We start from the raw sequence: 24,528 nt of genomic DNA, 5'->3' as shown, positions 1-24,528 counted from the left end.
TTTCAGGGTACTTGGAGACTAATGATAAAATAAGTCAAAGTCAGCATGGTTTCTGTAAAGGGATCTTGCCTGGCAAATCTGTTAGAGTTCTTCAAGGAAGTAACAAGCAGGGTGGACAAAAGAGAGACAGTGGATGCAATTTACTTAGAATTTCAGAAGGTGTTTGATAAGGTGCCTCTCATGAGGCTACTCCACAAGATAAAATCCTAAGGCTTAACAGGAAAGATACTGGTATGCACAGAGGAATGACTGAATAAATGGGGCCTTTTCTGGTTGGCTGCCAGTGACTGGTGGTGTTCCTCAGGGGTCAGTATCAGGACCACTCCTTTTCACAAGTAAATTTATCAAAGTACATTTATGTCCCTGTATACTATATTGAGATTTGTTTTCTTTTTGATATTCACAAAGAAATACAATAGACTCAATTAAAAGCTACACACAAAGACAGCCAACTAACCAACCTACGAAAGAAAACAAACTGTGCCAGTACAAAAGTAGATTCAACATTCATGTACATTTAATATCAAAGAACGTATAAATTATACAACCTTGAGATTTGCTTGCACAGAGGTAGCCACAAAGCAAGAAACCCAAAGCAAAATAACCCAATTAAAGAAAAAGAATAAAAATAAAATTAGAAGACCAACACTTGATGTGCAAGAGAAAGAAAAAAATACAGATAGTACAAACAATTGAAGCAAGCAACAACATTCCGAGCCAAAACTGAGTCCTCCGGTGTGAAGCCTGGAGCAGCCCGGTGAAGACCCAAAGCCTCACTTATCAGTTCATCATATTAGTGGGCACAGAGCACAGCAGCCAGGACCATCTTCAGAGCCTTGGCATCATGGAGATGACCATCGCGAAGAACAAGTAAAATCTGCTCTCGTCCCGACCAACTCCCTGTCTTTTCAGTCTGTCTGGGCTGGCATTTAATTTGACCAGACAATGGAACAGCAGAAGGCTCCGGCACCTCGGAGAGAGGAGTGACCATGGTGGAGAGTGAGTGAAATCGACTCTAGCCTCCGATCTGGGTGGGAGTTTAAATCGTCTAAACAGCCTCGCACTAGGACTAAAGCACCGCTGCTGCGAAATGGCTCTGGGCTTAGACCCCGCTGCCTGGCGACTCAGCCCGAAACCACTCTCAAGCTATTCAAATCAGCTTGGCACCCAGAGCAATCCAACCTCGCACCCAGGCCAGTTATACAGACACCGAATCTCCTCTGTCCGGGCCCCGACTTCTTTCGGTGCCCAGAGCAATCCAATCTCGCCCCTGGGCTAGCTGTATGGGTATCGGAACTTCACCTGCAACAATGGTGCAACACACCACCTCGGCTGATCCCCCGAACTCACCTCGCCATTGCTCGCCTCTTCACTGTTCGCAACAATAATCTAACACGATTTATCTCAGAAAAAGGTATTTTTTGTAACACACACAAAATGCCGGAGGAACTCAGCAGGCCAAGCAGCATCTATGGAAAAAGGTACAGTCAACATTTCGGGCCGAAACCGTTCAGCAGGACCTGAAATGTTGACTATACTTTTTTCCATAGATGCTCCCTGACCTGCTGAGTTCCGGCATTTTGTGTGTGTTGCTTGGATTTCCAGCATCTGCAGATTTTCTTGTGTATGGTATTTTTAGTGATGTTTTTATTCAGATTTCTTAGCTTTTTGACTACCAGAAAACTGTTGAACACATTCGTATGTGCCATCTTAACCGGAAGTAATATAAATAATTAAATAAAATGTAATGCTGGTGTCACATGTACATTAAACCATCGAAGCATACAGTGAAGCGTGTCATTTGTGTCAATGAAGACTCGGTCTTGAGGGTGTGCTGGGAGCAGCCCAGAAGGGTCGTCATGCTTCTGGCACTAACATGTCATGCCCACAGCTTACTAGCTTTCAGTAACCCGTAAGTCCCTGGAATGGGAGTGGAAATACAGTCACGGAGAGAATGTACAAAATCCATACGGACAGCAGTTGGAATTGAACCCTGATCATTGGCACTGTAAAGCATTGTGCTAACCACCACACTGCCATGCCGTGCTCTGCCAAGATGGTGGTTGTAAAACTTGGAAAAGGAACAGTAGATCAAATGGCCGGAATCTAACATGTGAAACTGATAGTAGCAGCAGCATCTGATTCCTATAGACTTCATAAAGAAAAGTAGTCTGTCAGGTTTGTGCACTCATTTGCCAAAATAACTGTAGCAAACCAGTGCTTCACAGCAGACCCTGGAGTTACTGACTGGCTGCTAAAAAAAATAAAAGACCAATCACTATGTTCATCTCACATATTCCCGGACAGAAGCAGCAGTGTGCAAGAATCCATAATAAGTAAAAGATGTGAAAATTAGACTGGGTCATTTAGAATTTATTCTGTCTGCAAAGAATACCTTTTGAATGTACTGATAAAATGTGACATTGTTTTTTCGTTATTCAGGAGAGTGATTAAAATAATTAAATATTGATCAGAGTTCCAGGTACGAATATGTAAATATTTGTACATCCCTTGTGGTCTGTAAAGCTACTTTACTGTGAGGACGGTAAATGCAAGCAGGCTTTTTACATTGATGTTGGGTGAGACTAGAACAAGAGGTCATATGTGAAGGCTGAAAGGAGAAATATTTAATGGGAATGAGGGGGAATGTTTTCCCTCAGAAGGTGGTGAGAGTGTAGAACAACCTGCCGGTGGATATAGTGGATGTGGGTTCAATTGTACCATTTAACAGGTTCGTGGGTGAGGGGGGTATGGGGAGTTACGGTCCAGGCGCAGGTCAATGGGGCTAGACAGTAACAGTTTGGCATAGACTAGATGGGCTGAAGGGTGTGTCTGTATGCCGTGGTGCACTGAAACTATCTGCCTTATGGTTATTTCTCCTTAGAAATAAAAGGAAGAATTATAGGGCCAGCAGGCTCAAAAACAGGTACTTACTCAAAGCTAACACCTCCAACCACCACCACTGTATAATTTCCTGTCAGTCACCATGTCACCTTATTTACAGATGCTTCTACATCACTGTGTCACTTACACATACGACCTGTACAATCTATATATATATATATATAAATAGAAGCTAATTTAACGTATATAGGCCACACTCAAACAGTTGCTCATACATTGTGTTTATAGGATTGATTTTATATTTATATTTATTATGTTTTTGTGTTTATTGTTTATTATGCTGCAGTAGATTAGGAGTAATAATCATTTTGTTCTCCTTTCCACTTGTGTACTGGAGTGACAATAAACAATCTTGAATTTTGAATCAATCTTACCGGTAAATCTTTCGATCTTTCTCCCAGATAGAGTTTTTTTTAAAAAGTAATGGATTTCTCTACCAGTGTAAAGATCAGAGGTAATTCGTGCTTTTGGATAACTAACTTGAGAGCCATTTGGGTCCTTTCAAAAGGAAATGCCCTGGTGGCCAAGCAAAAGTCAGATTACAGCTCCCGTGTGACCCGTGATATCTTGTGGGTCACTGCAATCCTTGACAGAGAGGCCATGAATCTCCTGTGCTGTGGTGCTGAAGCTATTTTTGTACCTATCCCTCAAGTGGATAATAGACATTAGGTATCCGGATGGTATAGAGAAGTTAGTTTTGACACTGTGGCATCTTGTGTTTGAAAGGAGCTCAGTTAGAATGTAATCTCTTACAAGATAACTGCCACTAGCTAATTTAGGAAAGGATGCCTTTAACAAAGGGTCTTTAGATTTTCCCCTGGTCACAGTGCAATTCAGGGTGGCATTTTCTTTTCTAGTCTGTAATCTCTTTCCTTTTGCTCCCCTAATATCTTCTTTTTATTGCTTTACAAACCTTGTCATCCATTGAAGTTAACACGGTTCCATAAATCTTATTGTTTCATCCTGAAATCAGACCCAGCGTAACAAGGCAATGTTGATGTCTTTAAGGTTACAATAAGAGTGTTCACGAAGGAACTGGGTCTATATATAGGCTGCCTTGAGAAACAATTTGTCTTGTCCCAGCTCTGTGTTAGTTTTAAACCACTCAAGGGTACAGATTAAATTTACTTGATTCTTTCCAAAAAGTAGATTAAGCAGGATTTTTGTTTTTAAAAGGTCTGGTCAGGATTCTCTTTAATTTTACTTCAAAATTAAATTCATTTTAAAAATCAAACATTGGCCTACAATGTTGAGCCGATATTAATGCCAATTTATACTAAAGTTCAAAGTTCGAAGCAAATTTATTATAAAATCAAATCTATTTCACACATGTACAGAACTTTGTACATATACAGTACCTATAAAAGTATTCACTCCCCAGACATTTTCATGCTTTATTGTTTTACATTAAATCACAATGGATTTAATTTGTTTTTTTACACTGATCAACAGAAAACAACTCTTCTATGTAAAAGTGAAAACAGATCTCTACAAAGTGATCTAAATTACATACAAATATAAAACACAAAATAATTGATTGCATAAGTATTCACCCCCCCCCCCCCTTTAATATGACACACCGAGTCATCACTACTGCAGACAATTAGTTTTAGAAGTCATATAATTAGTGAAATGGAGATCTGTTCTGGAGACCTGTGTGCAGTCAAGGTGTTTCAATTGATTGTAGTAAAAATACACCTGTATCGGGAAGGTCCAACTGCTGATGAGTCAGTATCCTGGCAAAAACTACACCATGAAGACAAAAGAACACTCCAAGTAAATCCACAAAAGGTGAAAAACGCAAGTCAGGAGATGGATACAAGAATATTTCCAATTTACTGAATATCTCCTGGAGTACAGTTAAGTCAGTCATCAAGAAATGGAACGAAAGTGGCACTGCTGTAAATCTGCCTAGACCAGGCTGTCCTCAAAAACTGAGTAACCATGCAAGAAGGGGACTAGTGAGGGAGGCCACCAAGAGACCTATGACAGCTCTGGAGGAGTTACAAGCTTCAGTGGCTGAGGTGGGAGAGACTGAACATACAACAACTGTTGCCCGGGTGCTTCACCAGTTGCTGCTTTATGGGAGAGTGGCAAAGAGAAAGCCTCTGTTGAAAAATAAAACTCCCATGAAATCTTGGCCATGATGTCAAACACCACACATCATCAAAAACACACCATCCCTATTGTGAAGCATGATGGTGGCTGCATCACGCTGTGGGGATGCTTCACTGTAGCAGGCCCTGGAAGTCTTGTGAAGGTAGAAGGTAAAATGAATGCAGCAAAATGCAGGGAAATCCTGGAGGAAAACCTGATGCAGTCTGCAAGAGAACTGTGACGGGCGAAGATGTATTTTCCAGCAAGACAATGACCCCAAGCAATGGCTTAAAAACAGCAAAGTTAATGTCTTGGAGTGGCTAGGTCAGAGTGCAGACCTCAAAACGATTGGTAATTTCTGGCTGGACTTGAAAAAGGCTGTTTATTCGTGATCCCCATGCAATCTGGCAGAGCTTGAGCAGTTTTTAATAAGAATGGGGAAAAATTGCAGTCTCCAGATGTGCAAAGCTGATAGAGACCTATCCATAGACTCAAGGCTGTAATTGCTGCCAAAGGTGCATCCATTGAATACTGACTTGAAGGGTGTGAATACTTATGAAATCAATTACTTTGTGTTTTATATTTGTAATTAATTTAGATCACTTAGTAGAGATTTGTTTTCACTTTGACACAAGAGTCTTTTTCTGTTGATCAGTGTCAAAAAAGCCAAATTAAATCCACTGTGATTCAATGTTGTAAAACAATAAAACATGAAAACTTCCAAGTGGGATGAATACATTTTACAGGCATCTTGTGTAACTAACTACTACCCTGATTTCTTGCAGGCATTCACAGTTAGAACTAAGAAATACAATGGAATTAACGAAAAACGACACACAAACAAAAGGTGACAAGCAACCAATGCGGCAAAAACAAACGGAGTAAATCCAGAAAAAATTAATACTGAGAACATGAGTTGTAATGTCTTTGAAAGTGAGGCCTTAGGTTGTGTCTAGTGATGAGTTCAGTGTTCAGTGAGTGAAGTTATCCACGCTGGTTCTGGAGCCTGATGATTGTAAGGTAATAACTGTTCCTTGAACCACCAGGCCCTTTCCCCGTGCTTCATCGATGTCCCTCCATTCCCTTCATATTTATATGTCTATCTAAAAGCCTCTTAAACTCCACCAAACTGCCTGATTACACAACTACCCCTGGTAACCCATTCCAGGCATCTATCACTCTCTCTGTTAAAATAGACTTATCAAACTGAAAATTACATGGTCAGTTTTAAAGTGTTATTTAGTAGAAGTATCATATTGTAGTGTTGTATTAGAGCAGGAGTTCCCAACCATTTTATACCATGGACCTCAGGTTGGAAATTGCTGTATTGGGTAACAAAAACCTTCCCTTTCTCCCTACTATCTATAAGTAAAACGAAAGAGCTGATTGTGGACTTCAGGAAGGGTAAGACGAAGGAACACACTCCAATCCTCATGGGGGGATCAGAAGCGGAGAGAGTGAGCACTTTCAAGCTCCTGGGTGTCAAGATCTCTGAAGACCTAACCTGGTCCCAACATATCGATGCAGTTATAAAGAAGGCAGGACAGCAAATATACTTCATTAGGAGTCTGAAGAGATTTGGTATGTCAACAAATATGCTCAGAAACTTCTGCAGATATACCATGGAGAGCATTCTGACAGGCTGCATCACTGTCTGGTATGGGGGTGGTGGGGGCTACCACACAGGACCAAAAGAAACTGTAAAGAGTTGTAAATTTAGTCGGCTCCATCTTGGGTACGAGCCTACAAAGTACCCAGGACATCTTTAGGGAGAGGTGTCTCAGAAAGGCAGCGTCCATTATTAAGGACCTCCAGTACCCGAGGCATGCCCTTTTCTCACTTTTACCATCAGGGAGGAGGTACAGAAGCCTGAAGGCACACACTCAGCAATTCAGGAACAGCTTCTTCCCCTCTGCCATCCGATTCCTAAATGGACATTGAACCCATGAATATATATTATTTCTGTTTTTGCACAATTTTTCATCTATTCAATATACGTATAGTGTAACTTATTTATTTATTTTCTTCTTCTTCTTCTTCTATATTATGTATGGCATTGAACTGCTGCTACTAAGTTAACAAATTTCACGACATTTGCCAGTGATAATAAACCTGATTCTGATTCTGATCAGCTCATCACTGAGGAATTCCCAGTTTTTGAAACTTTAACAAATGGAGAAATGTGCTTTCTTTTGATTTCCCCATGCCCACAAGCTTTAACGAATTCGGGGAACTTGCTTCCTTAAGGGTGGTTGCATCGGAGTATTTTTAAGGCAGATGCTTACTGAGTAAAGTGATGAAAGGTTACTGTTGGCAGGGAGCAATGCCATGATCTAATAGGACCAGCAAACTCAAAAACAGTTGCTTCCCCCAAGCTGTGTCAGACTGATCAACACTTGCATCCACTGATCCACCCCACCACAACCCGATCACCTCTGCTTTATCATTTCCTGTCAGTCACCTTATGTACAGATACTCCTGCACTCAGCGTCACCTTATGTGCATGCAAACAATCTACATATATAAGCTAATCTTATGTACTTATTGTGTTTTTTCTTGAGTTCCTTATGATTGTGCTTTTTTATGCTGTATTAAATCTGGAGTAACTCATTTTGTTCTCCTTTACACTTGTGTACCGAAGAATGACAATAAACAAACTGAATTTTCAATCTTATTAAGACGCAGAGCAGATTTACATTCAAGGAGTGGTCGACTGCTGTTCAATCGTGTGTTCATTTTAGTGATATATTGCAAGGAGTGAATAGAAAGATCATTCATTGGACACGATTTTCATTCAGCACATTTCTGAATGTACCTGTAATAGCAGCAGAGAGGGCTCCTAAGAGATTTCAAACACTTCCTCATTTTCTGCTGCGATATCTGGCGAGAACAAATATCCATCACTTCACCTGTGCAGAGAGGGAATGGTAATCCATCACAAGTCACTACATATTGCAACAGAAAAAAAACAAAGGCAAAATAATGGAAATGATCAAAGATAAATAGTAGAATGCAAGAGATAACATACTTGCTTTTCTGTGACATGCTTTACAACCTGAATATTATGTAGCTGTGAGGTATGACTGTGTGGGGGTTTGGGAGAGAGTGAGGGATGGCACTTTGTTTTACTGTTGTTCTTTTGTTGCTTATTGTGTTCTGTGTTGTTCTGACAAGCACTGTGGGCATACGGCATGCTACGGTGACGACGGAATTTGAGACAACATTTGCGGGCTGCCCCTAGCACATCTTTAGGTTGTGCTGGTTGTTCACACGAACGATGCTTTTCACTGTATGTTTTGATGTATATGTAATAAATGAATCTGAATCTGAATCCAGACTTAAATCTGAAGTTATTACAAGCTACATAACTCTGTTTTGTTCCTTCATCTGCAATAGTCCCAGAATATTTCAACACAAAGTAAGAATACACAAAGGAAAATACATAACCTGCTAAATTTTGAAGTAAATAGTGTGAATGTGACCCTGGTTGTACTTTGTCTATTACCGTAAATGTATTACAAACCCTAAATAAATAAATGTAAAAAAGTGTGGGTGCCATGGCAGCATAGTGGTTAGCACAATGTTATTACAGCTCAGGGCGTCAGAGTTGGCAAAACAACAAATGCCAGTGATATTAAACCTGATTCTGATTCTGAATGTGATTCTGATTCTGATTTTGAAGGATTAAGATAAGGAATTAAAAGGAAAATCTCATCATTCCCTAACCCACAGTCAGTAGAGTGTCAGATTCTACACCATATCTGACCTGGTGTGAGAGACAAGCGGCAGATCACCCTTGTAATGGTGGGGAATCCCAGCGAAGCCAATCCTTCCCTATTGAACTCCAGGCGGTAGAGTAAACTGACTTTCATCAGGACCACCATCGTTCACTCTTTTTCCCACTTCCACCTATCACATTTTCAGCTCTTCCACCTATCCCCTCCCAGCATCTCACTTCATTCCCCCCACTCTCCATCCACCAATCTTCCCCCTCACCTGGTTTCACCTATCACCTGCCAGCTTGTACTCCTTCCCCTCCCTCACCTTCTTATTCTTACTTCTGCCTTCTTCCTTTCCAGTTCTGGTGAAGGGTCTTGGCTCAAAACATTAACTATTTATTCCCCTTCATAGATGTTACCTGGCCTCCTGAGCTCCTCCAGCCTTTCCATTTGAAGCTAATCCCTAGTTCATTGCTCAGGGATGTTAAATTTATTATTCTGAGGTATATTTCAGTCTTTGCAGCTCAAGCCTGCATGAAGGCCTGTGTGACATAGCTCACTAAAACAGATCTTCCACTTCTAACATGATAAATTTAGAAATGGAAGATTCTAAAGTAATATTATTGTAACAGGTACCTCGCTCAGTGTACTGTTAGGTTAGACAACCACTGTAAGTTGTGTCCAGTGTAGGTGTGTTGATAGGCACGTGAGGTAGGGAGGAATAAAAGAAGAAATGCAATTGCTTCAAGCACTGGCATAGACTTGATGGACCAAATGGCCTCCTATGTCATAAGGAATTATATATGCAACAAGACCCCAGTGGGAATGCTGTGTTGATGAAATGAGATGGTGCTTGGCAGGCAGGAACAGTGTCTGACGTAAACACAGTGAGAGGGAATCAGGATGAGACAGAATCAGCTTGATTATCACTGACAGATGACGTGAAATTTGTTGTTTAGTTGCAGAGGTGCAGTGTAAGATTTAAAGATTACTACAAGTTACTATAAGACTATTCAGAAATTGAACTGTTTGCCAACCAACCTGTTTGGAATAGTGCCATTCTCAAAATGTTAAATCTGAAACTTATCTGTGCTCTTACGTAATCAAAGAAAATCATTTAAAATATTCTATAAACAGGAGATTCTGCAATTACTGGAAATCCAAAGCTACTCACATAAAACACTGAAGGAACTCAGCAGGTCAGGCAGCATCTTTCAGAGGAATAAAGAGTCAACAGAAGGGTCTCAGTCCGAAAAATTGACTGTTTATTCAAAGTTCAAAGTAAATTTATTGCCGAAGTACATTAACATCACCATATACAACCCTGGGATTCATTTCTACTGGGCATATTCAATATATCTATAGAATAATAACCATAAGAGAATCAATAAAAGACTGCCCAACTAAGACATTCAACCAGAGTGCAGATGACAACGAACTATGTAAATACAAAAAGAAAGAAATTATATATATATATATAAATAAACAAACAAACAAACAAACAAATAAACAAGCAAGCAATAATGATTGAGAAAATGAGATGAAGAGTCCTTGAAAGTGAGTCCATTGGTTGTGAAAACATTTCAATGATGAAGCAAGTGATGTTGAGTGAAGTTATCCCCACTGGTTCAAAAGGCTGATGGCTGATGGGTAATAACTCTTCCTAAAGCTGGTGGTGAGAGTCCTGAAGCTCCTGTATCTTCCTGATGGCAGCAGCAAGAAGAGAGCATGTGCTGGGTGGTCGAGGTCCCTGATGACGGATGCCAGTTTCTTGTGATAGCTCTTCATGTAGATGTGCTCAATGGTGGTGAGGGATTTGCCTGTGAAGGACTAGGTCTTGTCCACTACTCTTTGTAGGATTTTCTGTTTGAAGGTATTGATGTTGCCTTACCAAGCTGTGATGCTGCCATTCAATAGACCCTCTACTACATATTCCTCTCCTTATGTGCCCCCTGACCTGCTAAAATATTTTATTCTTCTAGTTACCTGCTGCTACTAAAAGGAAGGAATCTTAAAATATAAAGAAAGTTAATTTCCAAATTTAAGAAGGAGTATGTGTTTCAATTAAAAATACTGTCCTATTATATTGCAAAATCTGCTCCTTGTATCCATTGTACAAAGCAAAAAGCTACAAGAGTAACAGTCAGTGTGGAAAAAACTGCAGAGGGTTGTAGACAAAGACATCTCCTTCATGGGTACAACCTTCCCCACCATCAAAGACAGCTTTAAACCAGAATGCCTCAAGAAGGTGTCATTCATCATTAAGGATGCTCACCATCTAGAAAATGTCTTCTCATTGCTCCCATCAGGGAGGAGGTACAGGAGCCTGAAGACACACACTCAACATTTTAGGAACAGCTTCTTCCCCTCCGCTACCAGAGTTCTGAACGGCCAATGAACGCATGATCATTATTCTGCTATTTTTGCTCTTTTTATCACTACTTATTTATTTTTTATATTTATTATTGTAACTTATAGCATATTTATATTGTACGATACTGCTGTCACAAAACAACAAATTTCACAACATAATGTCAGTGATAATAAACCCGGTTCTGATTCTGATTATTGGAGATTTTTGCCAGGTACTTCAGAGCTGTCTAGAATTACAAAGAACCATTTAGATTTAAAATATGATTCTAGGACATTTGATCTCTGTCTGTAGAAGAATTTTTCCTCAAAGCTGCATGCATCTGAGACCGAGTTGATGAAATAATACATTTCAGTTTCTGCCATGATTTATAATCTTCAAAATTCTGCTGGTCCTCTTTAAGCCGTCCACTGACTTCATTTAAGGAAATGTCATGTTCCAAGGCTCATATATTTTAAAAGTAAATAAAAAGGACTAAAGATTCTGGAAATCTTAGTATTTGCTTAGGAAAGAATTGTGGCTATGACAGGTTTTAATGTTTTTTAAATTATAGCTAGTAGAAATCTGAAATAAAAAATATTCCATTTAATATCAATTTCAGGTAACATTCTGTTAATAGTTAAAAATTATGTATTTGAGAAATGCGTGCATATTTAAGTTTTCCAAGGTGCAGTCCACTTATGAACTTTAAACACAAAGTGCACTGCAGATGCTGTGGTCAAATCAAGATGTACAAAAAAGCTGGATGAACTCAGCAGGTCGGGCAGCATCCGTTGAAAGAAACAGTCAACGTTTCGGGTCAAAACCCCTTGACCCGAAACGTTGACTGCTTCTTTCAACGGATGCTGTCCGACCTGCTGAGTCCATCCAGCTTTTTTGTACGTCTTCACTTATGAACTTGATAGATACACCTGGAGGAAATCTGTTCAAGATGGAACTACACTACACGAGAATGACCTCCACCCTGTCACAGAGAGCAAACGGCAACTGAGAAAGGAGAGACTGAACAACCAAAAGACCCAACCACTCACCACAGCCACCACTCACCCTTGTCCACACTGCACCAGAATATGTGGATCTCAGATTGTCTTCTACAATACCCACCAATAGACAACCCCTTAGGAGAATATCATACTCAACTCGAGTGATTGCACTGCGACTGCTACCACACGTATGAAGAACAATTGAATGCATTTATTATTCTGGCTTGAGTCTTAATCATGTTTCCATTTCAAACATGAAGGCAAATAGCTCAAGGAAGTGAATAATAATGGAAAAAATGACAGATATACTCAGAGTAGGCAAAGTGCCATCACAAAAAGAAACAGAAAGTTTTCTGGAAATAGCAGAGTAAAATTGGTGTTGCTAAAGCTGAACTGTGATAACACTAAGAATGGGACTGTGTTGATACTGAGTGCACCTGTTCAATGGTTCTAAACTTAAATCAAGATTCAAGATTGTTTATTGCGTGTAAAGGAGAATGAAATGACTGTTACTCTGGATCCAATGAAGCATAAAAAATGTAAGCATAAACTAGACTATAAAAAGCAAAAAAATCCACAATAAATTGAATAGAAAACCAGTTCTATAAACCACACTGTATAAGTAACTGTAGAGAGATTGTACGTACAGAAAGTCACACTAGGTGATGTGTATGTTGTGGTGGGGTGGATTAATAGGTCGATGTGTTGCTTAAGACCTTATGTCTTATCGGTTATAAAGATTTAAAGAGTAGATTGCCTTTATTTGTCACGTGAAGATCAAAACATTGAAACATACAGTGAAATGCATCCTTTACATCAAAGATTGAGGATATACCAGGGCAGCCCGCAAGTGTTACCATGCTTCTGACACCATTGATGAATCGTTGCAGATGGGGTTCCGATGCACATACAACTGGCCTGGGTACGAGGTTGGATCTCTCTGTGTGCCATAAGGAAAAAGTCGGGGCCTGGGCAGAGTAGGTTCGATTTTGATGCTCTTACAACTGGCCTGGGTACAAGGTTGGATCGCTCTGGGTGCTGAGCTGATTTGAAGGGCTTGAGAGCGGCTTTGGGCTGGGTGACAAAATCTGGGCCCAGAGCAAGTTGCTGGGCGGTGTGTTGTAGATCTGGGTCCCTTTGCAGCAGTGGGCCCAAGTCCTAGTGTAAGGTACCTTACACTGTTTAGAGAATTTAAACGCCAGCCCAGATTAGAGGGAAGTGCCAGTTTCACTCAGTCCTCTCTCCAGGGCGCTGGAGCCTTCAGCTGTTCCGTTGTTTGGTTGAATTAAACACTGGCCCAGATAGACTGAAAAGACAGGGTATCAGTCAGGACTAGAGCCAATTTTGCTCATTTTCCATGATGGTCGTCTCCATGGCGCTGAGGCTATGAAGACTGCCCCGGCTGTCGTGCTCTGTGTCCGCTAATATAATGAAGGTCCAAGATTGCTAATTGTGTATAAAACAGAATGAAATGATTGTTACACTGGATTCAATGCAGCATAAAAAATCCAATAAGCATAAACTACACAATAAAAACAAAAAACTCCACAATAAATATAAATATGAAACCAATTCTATAAATCACACTGTAAAAGTATAAGTAGGCTTTGAGCCTACTCCAGGCTGCTCCGGGGTTTGGGTCTGAGGACTCAGCTTTGGTTCAGAATCCTATTGTTCGTTTCAACTGTTCGTGTGCCCTTGTATTTTTTTTCCTTTCTCTTGCACATCAAGTGTTGGTCTTGTATTTTTTCCTTAAAATCGGGTTCTTTGGGGTTTTTTGCTTTGTGGCTACCTGTGAGCAAGCAGATCTCAAGGTTGTATAATTTATACATTCTTCGATAATAAATGTACTTGAATTTTGACCAACAGAGCTTGCCCGCAACACTCAAAGCCTAATCCATATGTCTTCGGAATGTGGGAAGAAACTGGGGCACCCAGAGAAAACCCACGTGGTCACGGGGACAGTGTACAAGCTTTAGGGATTGAACCCGAACTGCTACTGCTGAGAAACATTACACTAACCATTATACTACCACACCACCCTCAGTGTCTTCTAGTGTTTTCTAGCACCTTCACTTTAAGGAGATTATACTGTGTCAATTTAGACTTCAATGACTAATTTACTTAAATACCTTAGCCTCTTTTCTGAAAGGGTTTAGCTATCACTATTTTGAACAATGCAACCTCCTTAGAACCAAGGAGCAGATGCTTCCAGCTAATGAAGCAGATTAAACATGGTTAATTTAGTTCAAATTGAGCAGATTTTATTTTGAGGGGTATTTTCTAACAGAAATTATAATTCTGCAAAATATTTTGAAATATAAATACATTTCTTACAATTTTGAAACTAGGTGGGACTTGCCCCCAGCACATCCTTGGAGTGGACTCAGTGTCTTCATCTCTGTAAATCCAAACCACTTTAACTGCTTTCTAATACCTATATCATTTTTAACCAGTTATCTAGAAACTATAAGTAATGTTTTGTAACTGCACTGATCAGATCAATTGGGTTAATTAGCTTTACGTGGGCAATGCATTATCTGAAGTTCAGTTTATTGTCATATAACTGTGTACAAATATACTACCAAACGAAACAACTTTCCTTCAGACAGTACATGTAACTCACACACAATACATATTTGCAGGTTGAGCTAGTGGTGAGAAAGGCAAATGCTATGCTAGCATTCACTTTGGGAGGGCGAGAATATAAAAGCAAGGATGTAATGTTGAGGTTTTATAATGCACTGGTGAGCAGATTTGGGCCCCTTATAGATAGATAGATAGATAGATAGATAGATAGATACTTTATTCATCCCCAAGGGGAAATTCAATGTTCCTCCAGTATGATATCACATAAACACAAGACAGACCAAGACTAACTGACCAAAAAAACCACATAATTATAACATACAGTTACAACAGTGCAAAGCAATACCATAATTTGATAAGAGCAGACCATGGGCACGGTAAAAAAAAGTCTCAAAGTCCCAGATAACCCATCATCTCACGCAGATGGCAGAAGGAAGAAACCTCCAACGTGGCAACTGTGAGTCCGTCCGAAAACTTCCGACAACTTCGTGCCTCCGACCAGCCCTCCGACACCGAGCACCGAGCACCATCTCTGCCGAGTGCTTCAACCCCGGCTCCGGCCACCAAGCAACAGGCAAAGCCGAGGATTCGGGGCCTTCCTCTCTGGAGATCTCTCCGATCGCTCAGTAGCAGCGTCAGCAGCACAGGCATGTCAGAAGTTTCGCCAGATGTTCCTCCGTGCTTCACACATCCGTCTCAATCAAATCAGGATTGTGCACGGCCCCTACTTACAGATAACGGATATTCCTTACTGGAGTGGCCGCTGCGCCCTGCGTCGTCGCGCCGCCATCTTATCTAAGAAAGGATTCACTGAAATAGGAGAGGTTTCAAAAGAGGTTCACAAAAATGATTCTGGGATTGAAAGGCTTATCATATGAGGAGTGTTTGATGACTCTGGGCTAGTATTCATTGGAATTCAGAAGAATGGGGAGGATCTCTATTGAATGTTGAAAGGCCTCTATGGTGTGGATTGTTTCCAATGGTGGGGAGTCTAGGACCAGAGGACACAGCCTCAGTATAGAGGGATGTCCATTTAGAATGGAGATAAGAAGGAATTTCTTTAGCCAGAGAGTGGTGAATCTGTGGAATTCATTGCTACAGGCAACTGTGGAAGCCAAGTCATTGGGTCGATTCAAGGCAGAGATTGATAAATTCTTGATTAGTCAGGACATGAAGGGTTACAGGAAGAAGACAGGAGATTGAGGCTGAGAGGGAAATGGATCAGCCATGATGAAATGGTGGAGCATCTTGATGGGCCAAATGGTCTAATTCTGCTCCTTTATCTTATGTTAATAAAGTAACATTACCACAAATAAATTAATAAATAATAAAATATATTCCAGAAGTTTGATATTTAGATTTCTCCTGATTAGGTTGCTGTCTTAGTTCAAGGATCAGGCATCAACTTTATTTGCCAAATACATTTACACGTTTTAGGAATTTGCTGGGGTGTGTTGGTGTGACATGCAACAAAAAAGAACAATCAATAATTATAAAGAATTATATAAAAATAAGTTGGAGGCTAAAGTACAAATATGGAATAAAATGTGCATAAGTACATAAATACCAGCATGTGTTTACAAGGTAAACAGCCTTATAAAGAGTAGTTGGATCAACATGGAGAGTATAAGTTAGCTATTTGATGTTAAGCATCTTGAACATAGTTTCTTGCTGCTGTCCGAAAAACCTGAGGTTAGCAATAAGTATTCTGGGCCTGGATAGTGAATATCTATCACTGAACCAAACAGATATCCATTCCACCACTGAATTTATAAACCACCAGTGCTGAGAGAGAACAAGACAAACACTGAAATAAAAATAGAAAGTATTAGAAATACTCAGGAGGTTAGGCAACAGCAGATTTAATGTTTCATCAGAAGTGGAAAAGACATGAAATTTGTTAGTTGTAAGATGCATCAAGGGTGGCCAAGGATGGATGACATAGTGGCAATGCCTCCCACAAGGTGAGCAGGGTTGCCATGGTGATACACTATATCTGACTGGTATGATGGAAGTTACAGAAAAAGAATAAAAAAATCAGAAATGGATGATTAAACATTTTGAAATGTACATCACAGGAGTTGTAGTAAATGGAACTGAAAGGAGAAGTTTGGAGAAAATCTTTATATTTTGCTGATCACCTGTTCGACAAACTCCACAGTTCCTGATCAATCCACAGTTTGGTTTCGGTTTGTGATTGACCAAGAGGAGACATTTTTAAGTTTATGGGAAAGTATTTTTAATTCATTTTGCCTCCTTCTACATAGATGTTAACAAGGAAAGTGCCAGAAATGGCTCATTCCCTTGCTGTAATTCAACACAGTGCTATGTTAAATTTGTCTTCTAGGCTTGAGATTCAGGTTTTCAAACTGTCTGATGTGGAAATGTGAAAAATGCAGAGATTTAACACACTTGTCTCCCATTCTTCTCTGTCATCCCAAGATGAGTGCAATGACATCGGTCTGCCTGACAGAGTTGACATAACACCAACTCGAAAGCGACGGCATCGCCATCCACAGCAGAAGACTGAAGAGGCAGAACCCCCGGAAGATTTGCAGGAAAAGAGGTGACACACATTAGGGGTTTATAATGGGGAAGAGAGTCATCTTTGGTCATTTGTAGTGATATAGATGCATTGTTCTCCTTTTCTGAAATTTAGTTAAACATAGATCGTAGAGCACTACAGCACAGTACAGGCCCCATGATCCGCAATATTGTGCCGAGCTTTTAACCTACTCTAAAGTCAATCTAACCCTTCTCTCCTACATAGCCTTCCATTTTTCTATCACCCGTGTGCCTATCCAAAATTTTCTTAAATATACATAATGTATCTGCCTCTACTGCCCCTGGCAGGGCTATCCACACCCCCACCATACTCTGTAAAACACTTAACTCTGATATCCTCCCCGCCTATATTTTGTTCCATCACCTTAAAAATATGGCCCATTGTATTGGCTATCAGGCTATCCACTTGATATATGCCTCATATCACCTTGTACACCTCTGTCAAGATGCCCCTCATCCTCTTTTGCTCCAAATAAAGTACTCTAGCTCACTCAATCTCTCCTCATAAGACATGCTCTCCAATCCAGACAGTATCCTGCTAAATCTCCTCCTCACCCTCTCTAAAGCTTCCACGTCTTTCCTGTAAGAGGTGACTAGAACTGAACACAATATTCCAAGTGTGGTCTGACCAGAGCTTTATAGAGCTGCTACATTACCTCACAGCTCTTGAACTCAATCCCTGACTAATGAAGCCCAACACACTATACGCGTTTTAACTACCCTATATTGATTGCGCCTCAGTGGAAATTATTCCAGACTCAGTGCAGCATGCAGATACAATTATATATTTAACCTATGTGGCCAAGGATGAATTTTCCAACTCACTGTTTATTGTTTCATGAACTGAGACTTTGAAATAAAGCCATGAACGGAAAGTCATGTTACAGCTTCTTTAGGGATGTGAACAGGCATTTCATTCTGATTAAGCATCTGTAAGCAAATATCACAGCAGTTTTGAAGCAAAATATTGCACAATTCTTTCAGTGTATAAACATATTTCACAGGTGAGTTGAATGAATTAGATAATTAATTACCTTACTGTTAAGCATTGTCAGTGTATTTGATCTAAATTATACTTGTTTAATTTAATTCCCTGGAAAGTGATTGTTTTTTTCAGATCTCCCGCAGAAAGTATCAACAACTTTCTGATATTCACTATGTTGATATTCTGACATGTATTTGGATTTAACTTGTGAAATATAACAAGTTTATCATGGCCATTCTGGGGAGCTGCAATTTCCCTCTGTCTAGCTTATGTTCACTTCATTTTTATTCCAGTTATTCTCAATATTTCAGAGTAACAAAATGAAATTCTATCCATCTTGTGAATATTAAATGCTAATGCATGTCGTTGGAGTCCAGTCAAGGCTTTGAGCAGTAAAATTCAATTTCAAAGTGCACAATTCTGTTACAGTGTGGGTGCCATTTGCACACATTTGTAGCTTATCATACTCGGCACCATGTGAATGAAAGTACTATTGTATACACAATTCAGAATTGTATTCTTGTATTCTAGGAACTATGGCAACCATTTGATCTATTTATTATAGTATTATTTATTTAGTTATATATATATTTTTTATTTACACAGTTTGTCTTCTTTTGCACATTAGTTGCATGTCTGTCTTTAATTTTATTGTATTTCTTTGTTCTACTGGGAATGCCTGCAAGAAAAAGAACCTCAGGGTAGTATATGGTGGCATATACGCACTTTGATGATAAATTTACTTTGAAAGGTTTAGGATGGCGCTACCAAACGTGTGCAACAGCTCACTGGTAATTCAAAAGACAAGAAATTTGACAAAACATTATTAATAACACCTTTTCTGAAGTAAATTGTGGTCAACTAACACCACAAACAATGAAGAAGCATGTGGAGCTGAAGCTGATTTAAAGGACGGGCCATGAGGGTGCATCACAAAACCGGAGCACAATGTGTTCAAGACGGGGTCGCAGATGTAGTTAGTATCGCTGTTGGAGCTGGTGTGAGTGATTTGGAGAGGAGTCGATGAAGAAGAGTTGCGTTGCTCGTCCACCTAACCCGGGTGCGAGGTTGAATCGCTCCAAGCGCTGAGCGGATTCAGGCTGGGCCGCCCAGGCATGTTGCTAGGCCCAGTCTGGGTCCTGGAGTGAAGTGCTACCCAGTGCTCGGACCATTTAAACACTGATCCAGATAGACTGGAAAGCTGGAGTGTCGGTACTGGAGATGAGAGTCAAGCTGATTTTGCTTATACTCCTGCAATGTTCATTTGTCTCTCAGTGGTGAACTGCTTCGGCTGCTGTGCTACTGAGACCAAGGCTTGGACCCACTCCGGTTACTTTGGGGAGCGGATCTAAGGACTCAAGTCTGGTTTGGAATACTGTCACTTGCTTCTATTTGGTGCAAGATTGTGTTTGTTTTCTTTCTCTTTCTCTATGCAGTGGTTTTGGTCTTTCTGTTTTTTCAGTTGGGCTCTTCAGGGTTCTTGCTTTGTGGCTACCTGTAAGCAAACAAATCTCAAGGTCTATAATTTACACCCTACTTGATAATAAATGTACGTTAAATCTTTGAACGTTGAACTTGATACAGAAGAAATTTCCACAAACAGGAGACTTAAAACACACACTCAATGTCTTAGGAACAGCATCTAACCCCTCGGCCATCAGATTTCATCAGAGGTGCTCCGTCCGTCACAATAGACAGGACCTCCCGGTTGCCACCCACTTCAACTCTGCTTCTCATTCCCATTTAGATATGTCCATACATGGCCTCCTCTACTGCCATGATGAGGCCAAACTCAGGTTGGAGGAGCAACACCTCATCTATTGTCTGGGTAGCCTCCAGCCTGGTGGTATGAACATTGAATTCTCCAATTTCCGGTAATTCCCTCCCCCTCCCCCTTCCCCTATCCCAGGTCCCTCTCTGCCTCTCTCCCCTTTCAACTTTCTGCTCCTTTATCTCTACAGTTCTTTCCTGCTTATCCCCTCCCCCCTTTATCCTTCCTCTGATTGGTTTTCCACCTGGCGCCTCTAGCCCTTCCCCCTCCCCTATCTCTATTACTGGGCTTTGGCCCTCTCTTCCCCCCCATTCCTGATGAAGGGTCTTGACCCAAAACGTTGGCTACTCTTTTCTCACGGATGCTGCCTAATCTGCTGAGTTCTTCCAGCGTCGTGTACGTATTCTTTGATCCACAGCATCTGCAGTTGTATTTTTGTGTTTTGATCTCCATATCGTACTGTCCTGGCTTGCATATAACAGCTAGGATGCAACATCCATGGTAAACTCCAACAAATGGAGGGCCTGTTTTTACAATTGAATTTCCTTTTCCATATATATTGCACATCCACACAATTTGGCATTTTCCTTTTAATCAGACTTGGAAGCAGAATTAATAAGCTAATATGGTTATTTGCCTTGCAAGCACGTTGCATTACATCATTAAATCACTTGTAGCATGAATGCTAACAAACCCATTGTACCAGAGTTAACTGTACATAGACCAAATCTTATTGGTGTAGTGCCAACTTAACTTGCAATTCATTTCAGAGTAAAGACCATAGGACAGAGGAACAGAATTAGGTCATTCAGCCCATCAAGTCTGTTCCACCATTCCATTATGGCTGAATTAATATCCCTGTCAATCTGATTTTCCTGCCTCCTTCCCAAATCCTTTGATACCCAGACTAATCAGGAGCATATCAACCTCCGTTTTGGATATGTAGCCTGGGGAAAAATATACACACAGGACAACAAATACTGCTTTGGGTCTTTTATTCCTTGATCTGTTTTAGATGTTTTAATATAGAAAGAAAGTATCACAATAAAAACAACAAAATGAATTTAAAATATAGTTCCAGCTGCTACAATCTCAGATTAATTTTGGTCCACACTCTTGTGTATCAACTAATTATGTACACAGTGTAAAATAAATAAAACAAAAACATACAAAACCAATGCAGTAGTAGCAATTCTAAAAAAAAACAATACCAACATTAAAATCACACCAACCTTGTACCTTATACACAACATCAAAAATATGAATAAATACATGTCAAATTAACTAAGAGATATACTCACTTTGGCACACACGTGCTTATCTTCCAAACACATAAAGGATAGACCCTGAAACGAGTTCTCCTCGCTCAAGTTACATAAACAGAGATTAACACATTCACATTACTCTGTTACATTCACATTCGGTTATGAAACAATAAAGAAAGACAAAAATAAACTTTTACAATATACTACCTTGTAGTTTAAATGGCTAGAAAGTCTAACCTACTAGGCTAATAAGGAACCTCACACAACGACACTATACAGTGCCGATACCTTACTCGCGAAAATCTAAAGCATTCACATGTAAAGCATGTCCAATTATCAATACCTAAATTTACAAACAAGTATAAATGAATTTACATGGATATTATCAAATATTATTCACCCTTCCTCCCCATACAACTAGCGCTCGATGTCCTTCAAGAACTTTGTAACTCTTCTTTCTACTCTGCACGTGCATAATGACATCACTGTTTTCTCTTAAAGGCACAGACAGCTATTTTTGCATTCCAGGGTGAATACATAAGTGCACCTTAACAATAAAAAATGATATTCAACAGACACCTGATTACATATAAACCCAATGACTTGGCTTCCACAGCTCCGTGACAGTGAATTCCATAGATTCACCACCCTCTGTCCAAAGAAATCCCTCATCATCTCTGTTCTAAAGGGACATCCTTGTATTTTGAGGCAGTGCCCTCTGGTCCTAGATGACCCCACTATAAGAAACATCCTCTCTAGCTAGGATCACCCCTTATTCGTCTAATCTCTAGCAAATACAGGCCTGGAGCCATCAAGTGCATTGCTTCAACTTCCCTTAACTTTGCACAGTACTTAGTATTTTTTAACAGTGTGGACCCTATAAGGTTTTGGATAACTAACCTTTGAAAGCTTTGAATGATAATTATAGATGTCAATAAGAAATAATAAGTTGTTTTAAATTACAGACAAGGTCTGCCACTGCTTTCCCTATCAATATTTTTCAGCAGAATGATATCACATCCTGTCTCCAATTGAAGTGATCTCTTTGGTGCTATTGAAATCGATCAATAATAAATATAACTGATTATTTCACATTCATCTACATCAAAAGAACTTTGCTTCCAGATAGGTACGTTCTTCCAAATATATCTTTATGAATTCATTCCATTGGAAAAAAGGAACTACAAAAATATTTACAGTTTTGTTGAAAATTTAATACCAGATGGCTTGCATTTACGGTGAGAGGGGGGTAAATTCAATGCACTGCCTGAGGAAGCGGTGGAGACAAGTGGAATGGGGGCATTCAAGAGACTCTTCAATAGGCACATGCATGTGCAGAAAATGGAAGGAGGTGAACATTGTGCAAACAGAACGGCTTTTGATTACTATTCTGATTCGGCACAATATTGTGAGCCAAAATCCTGCACTGTACTATTCTTTGTTCTATGTTAAAGATCATTCAAGAATCACTAGACTCTGGAATGGTTCTCGGTATTAATTATTTATTTAAATTATTTATTACTCAACTTCACTTGCCCTATCATTGCAATGTTCGCACAACCTATGGACTGACTTTCAAGGATTCTTCTTCTCATGTTCTCGATATTTAATGCTTATTTATTTATTTATTTTATTTGGACAGTTTGTTGTCTTTTGCACACCGGTTGTACACCCAAGTTGGTGCGGTATTTCATTGATTTTATTATAGTTATTATTCTATTATGGATCTGTTGAGTATGCCTGCAAGAAAATGAATCTCATGGTCATATATGGTGACATATACATTTTTTAAAGTTACTTCGAATGTAGTATGAAATGTAGTAAGCAATATTCGAGTTAATCCTTTGCTATGTAGTGCTTATTTAAATTGTCAGCCCTACTGAATCTGTCTGTGCTGTTTGCAGCAACCAGATTCTCTCCTGTGCCTGACAAGTAGTGAAGGCAAATTGACAAACCGGAGAGCACTTGTCCTCTGTAGTACCGGTGAACTGGTAAACTGAAAACATTCTAGTCTTGAGCATGCTGGAAATGGTTATCTTAACGCATGTTCTTTTTCCCGTGTCCTTGCTCCCTGCATCATTAAAAAGTCAGAAAGATTAGAATAAATAAACAAAGCCAAAGGGGGAAAAAAAACCTTAGAATCTGACATTTTTGTTATCTCCTGCATCAAACTAGGTCTTTAATTTTTCACTTCCCAGGCAAGAGTGGTCGATTGCTATCTTTAACAATAATGGCATTATTAGCAGAGTACTTGCCCCATTAATCAGCAGACAAACTTCTCTGCTGCTTTTAATGGGTGGTTAATGTGCAAACCCAGCAACGTATGTAAACTGTAAGGATGTAAAGGGTTTTTGCAAAGCTAACAAACACTGGCAATATGTGGTGCTTTACAGTTCCGAGTGTTTCTTCTGCACCACATGCTGGATGAGCTATGCATCATTCACACATTGCAATAGTCAGGTCCTCAGCCAGCACATGTAGAAATGTTAATACTTTGGGTTGACAACCTTTTTTCAGAACTTGGAAAGATGGAGAATCCAGGGGATTCTGCAGATGCTGGAAATCCAGAGCAACACACACAAAATGCTGGAGGAACTCAGCAGCTCATGGAGGGAATGAATGGGTGACGTTTCAGGCCAAAACCCTTCCCCCACGACTGGAACGGAAGAGGGAAACAGCCACAGTATGAAGGTGGGGGGAATGGGAAGGAGTACAAGCTTTCAGGTGATAGGTAAGACCAGGTGAGAGGGAAGGTGGGTGGTTGTCGAGGGGTGATGAAGTGAGAAGCTGGGACGTGATACATAGATGCTCGGTGAAAGAGGTAAAGGGCTGAAGAAGAAGGAATGTGATAGGAGAGGAAAGTGGACCATGAGAGAAAGGATCGGAGGAGGGGCACAAGCAGGAGGTGATGGGCAGATGATAGATTTTTGATTGGTCGGGCATGGAGGGATACGGGGAAAGGCAGGAGACTGGGCTGAGAAGTGAAATGGATCAGTCATGATGAAATGGTGGAGCAGACTCACGAGCCAAATGGCCTAATTCTGCTCCTATATCTTTCGGCCTTATGGAAAAGAGAAGGGGTGAGAGGGAAACCATATTGGAGAATGGAAAAAGAGGGAAAGGGGGCTGACTAGCACAATCCTAGCTGGTTTGATTTGATTTGATGCAAAAGAGGCATTTCACTGGTTGTTTTAATGTACATATGACAAATAAAGCTAATCTTTATATTTATCTTTATTTGTAATCTTTATCTTATCTATTACCTGCCTAAAAGATAAG

General features: G+C 40.0%; 1 protein-coding gene across 3 annotated transcripts in view; it reads left to right on the top strand.

Annotated features, from left to right (window-relative positions):
* The window catches only part of xrcc4 (X-ray repair complementing defective repair in Chinese hamster cells 4), a 375,216-nt gene that overhangs the window by 247,226 nt on the left and 103,462 nt on the right, over positions 1-24,528 (top strand). For 2 of the 3 annotated variants that reach the window (XM_073067077.1, XM_073067068.1), the window contains one exon: positions 17,106-17,229. The exons of the other annotated variant lie outside the window; for it this stretch is intronic. In XM_073067077.1, coding sequence (XP_072923178.1) covers positions 17,106-17,229 — 124 coding nt within the window. The remainder of the gene's footprint in view (positions 1-17,105; positions 17,230-24,528) is intronic. 3 annotated transcript variants of the gene reach the window in all.

Source organism: Hemitrygon akajei, chromosome 2, assembly GCF_048418815.1.
Source record: "Hemitrygon akajei chromosome 2, sHemAka1.3, whole genome shotgun sequence".
Lineage (NCBI taxonomy): Eukaryota > Metazoa > Chordata > Chondrichthyes > Myliobatiformes > Dasyatidae > Hemitrygon > Hemitrygon akajei.
The sequence above is the reverse complement of the archived record's forward strand: the minus strand, read 5'-3'. Positions and strand labels throughout refer to the sequence as shown.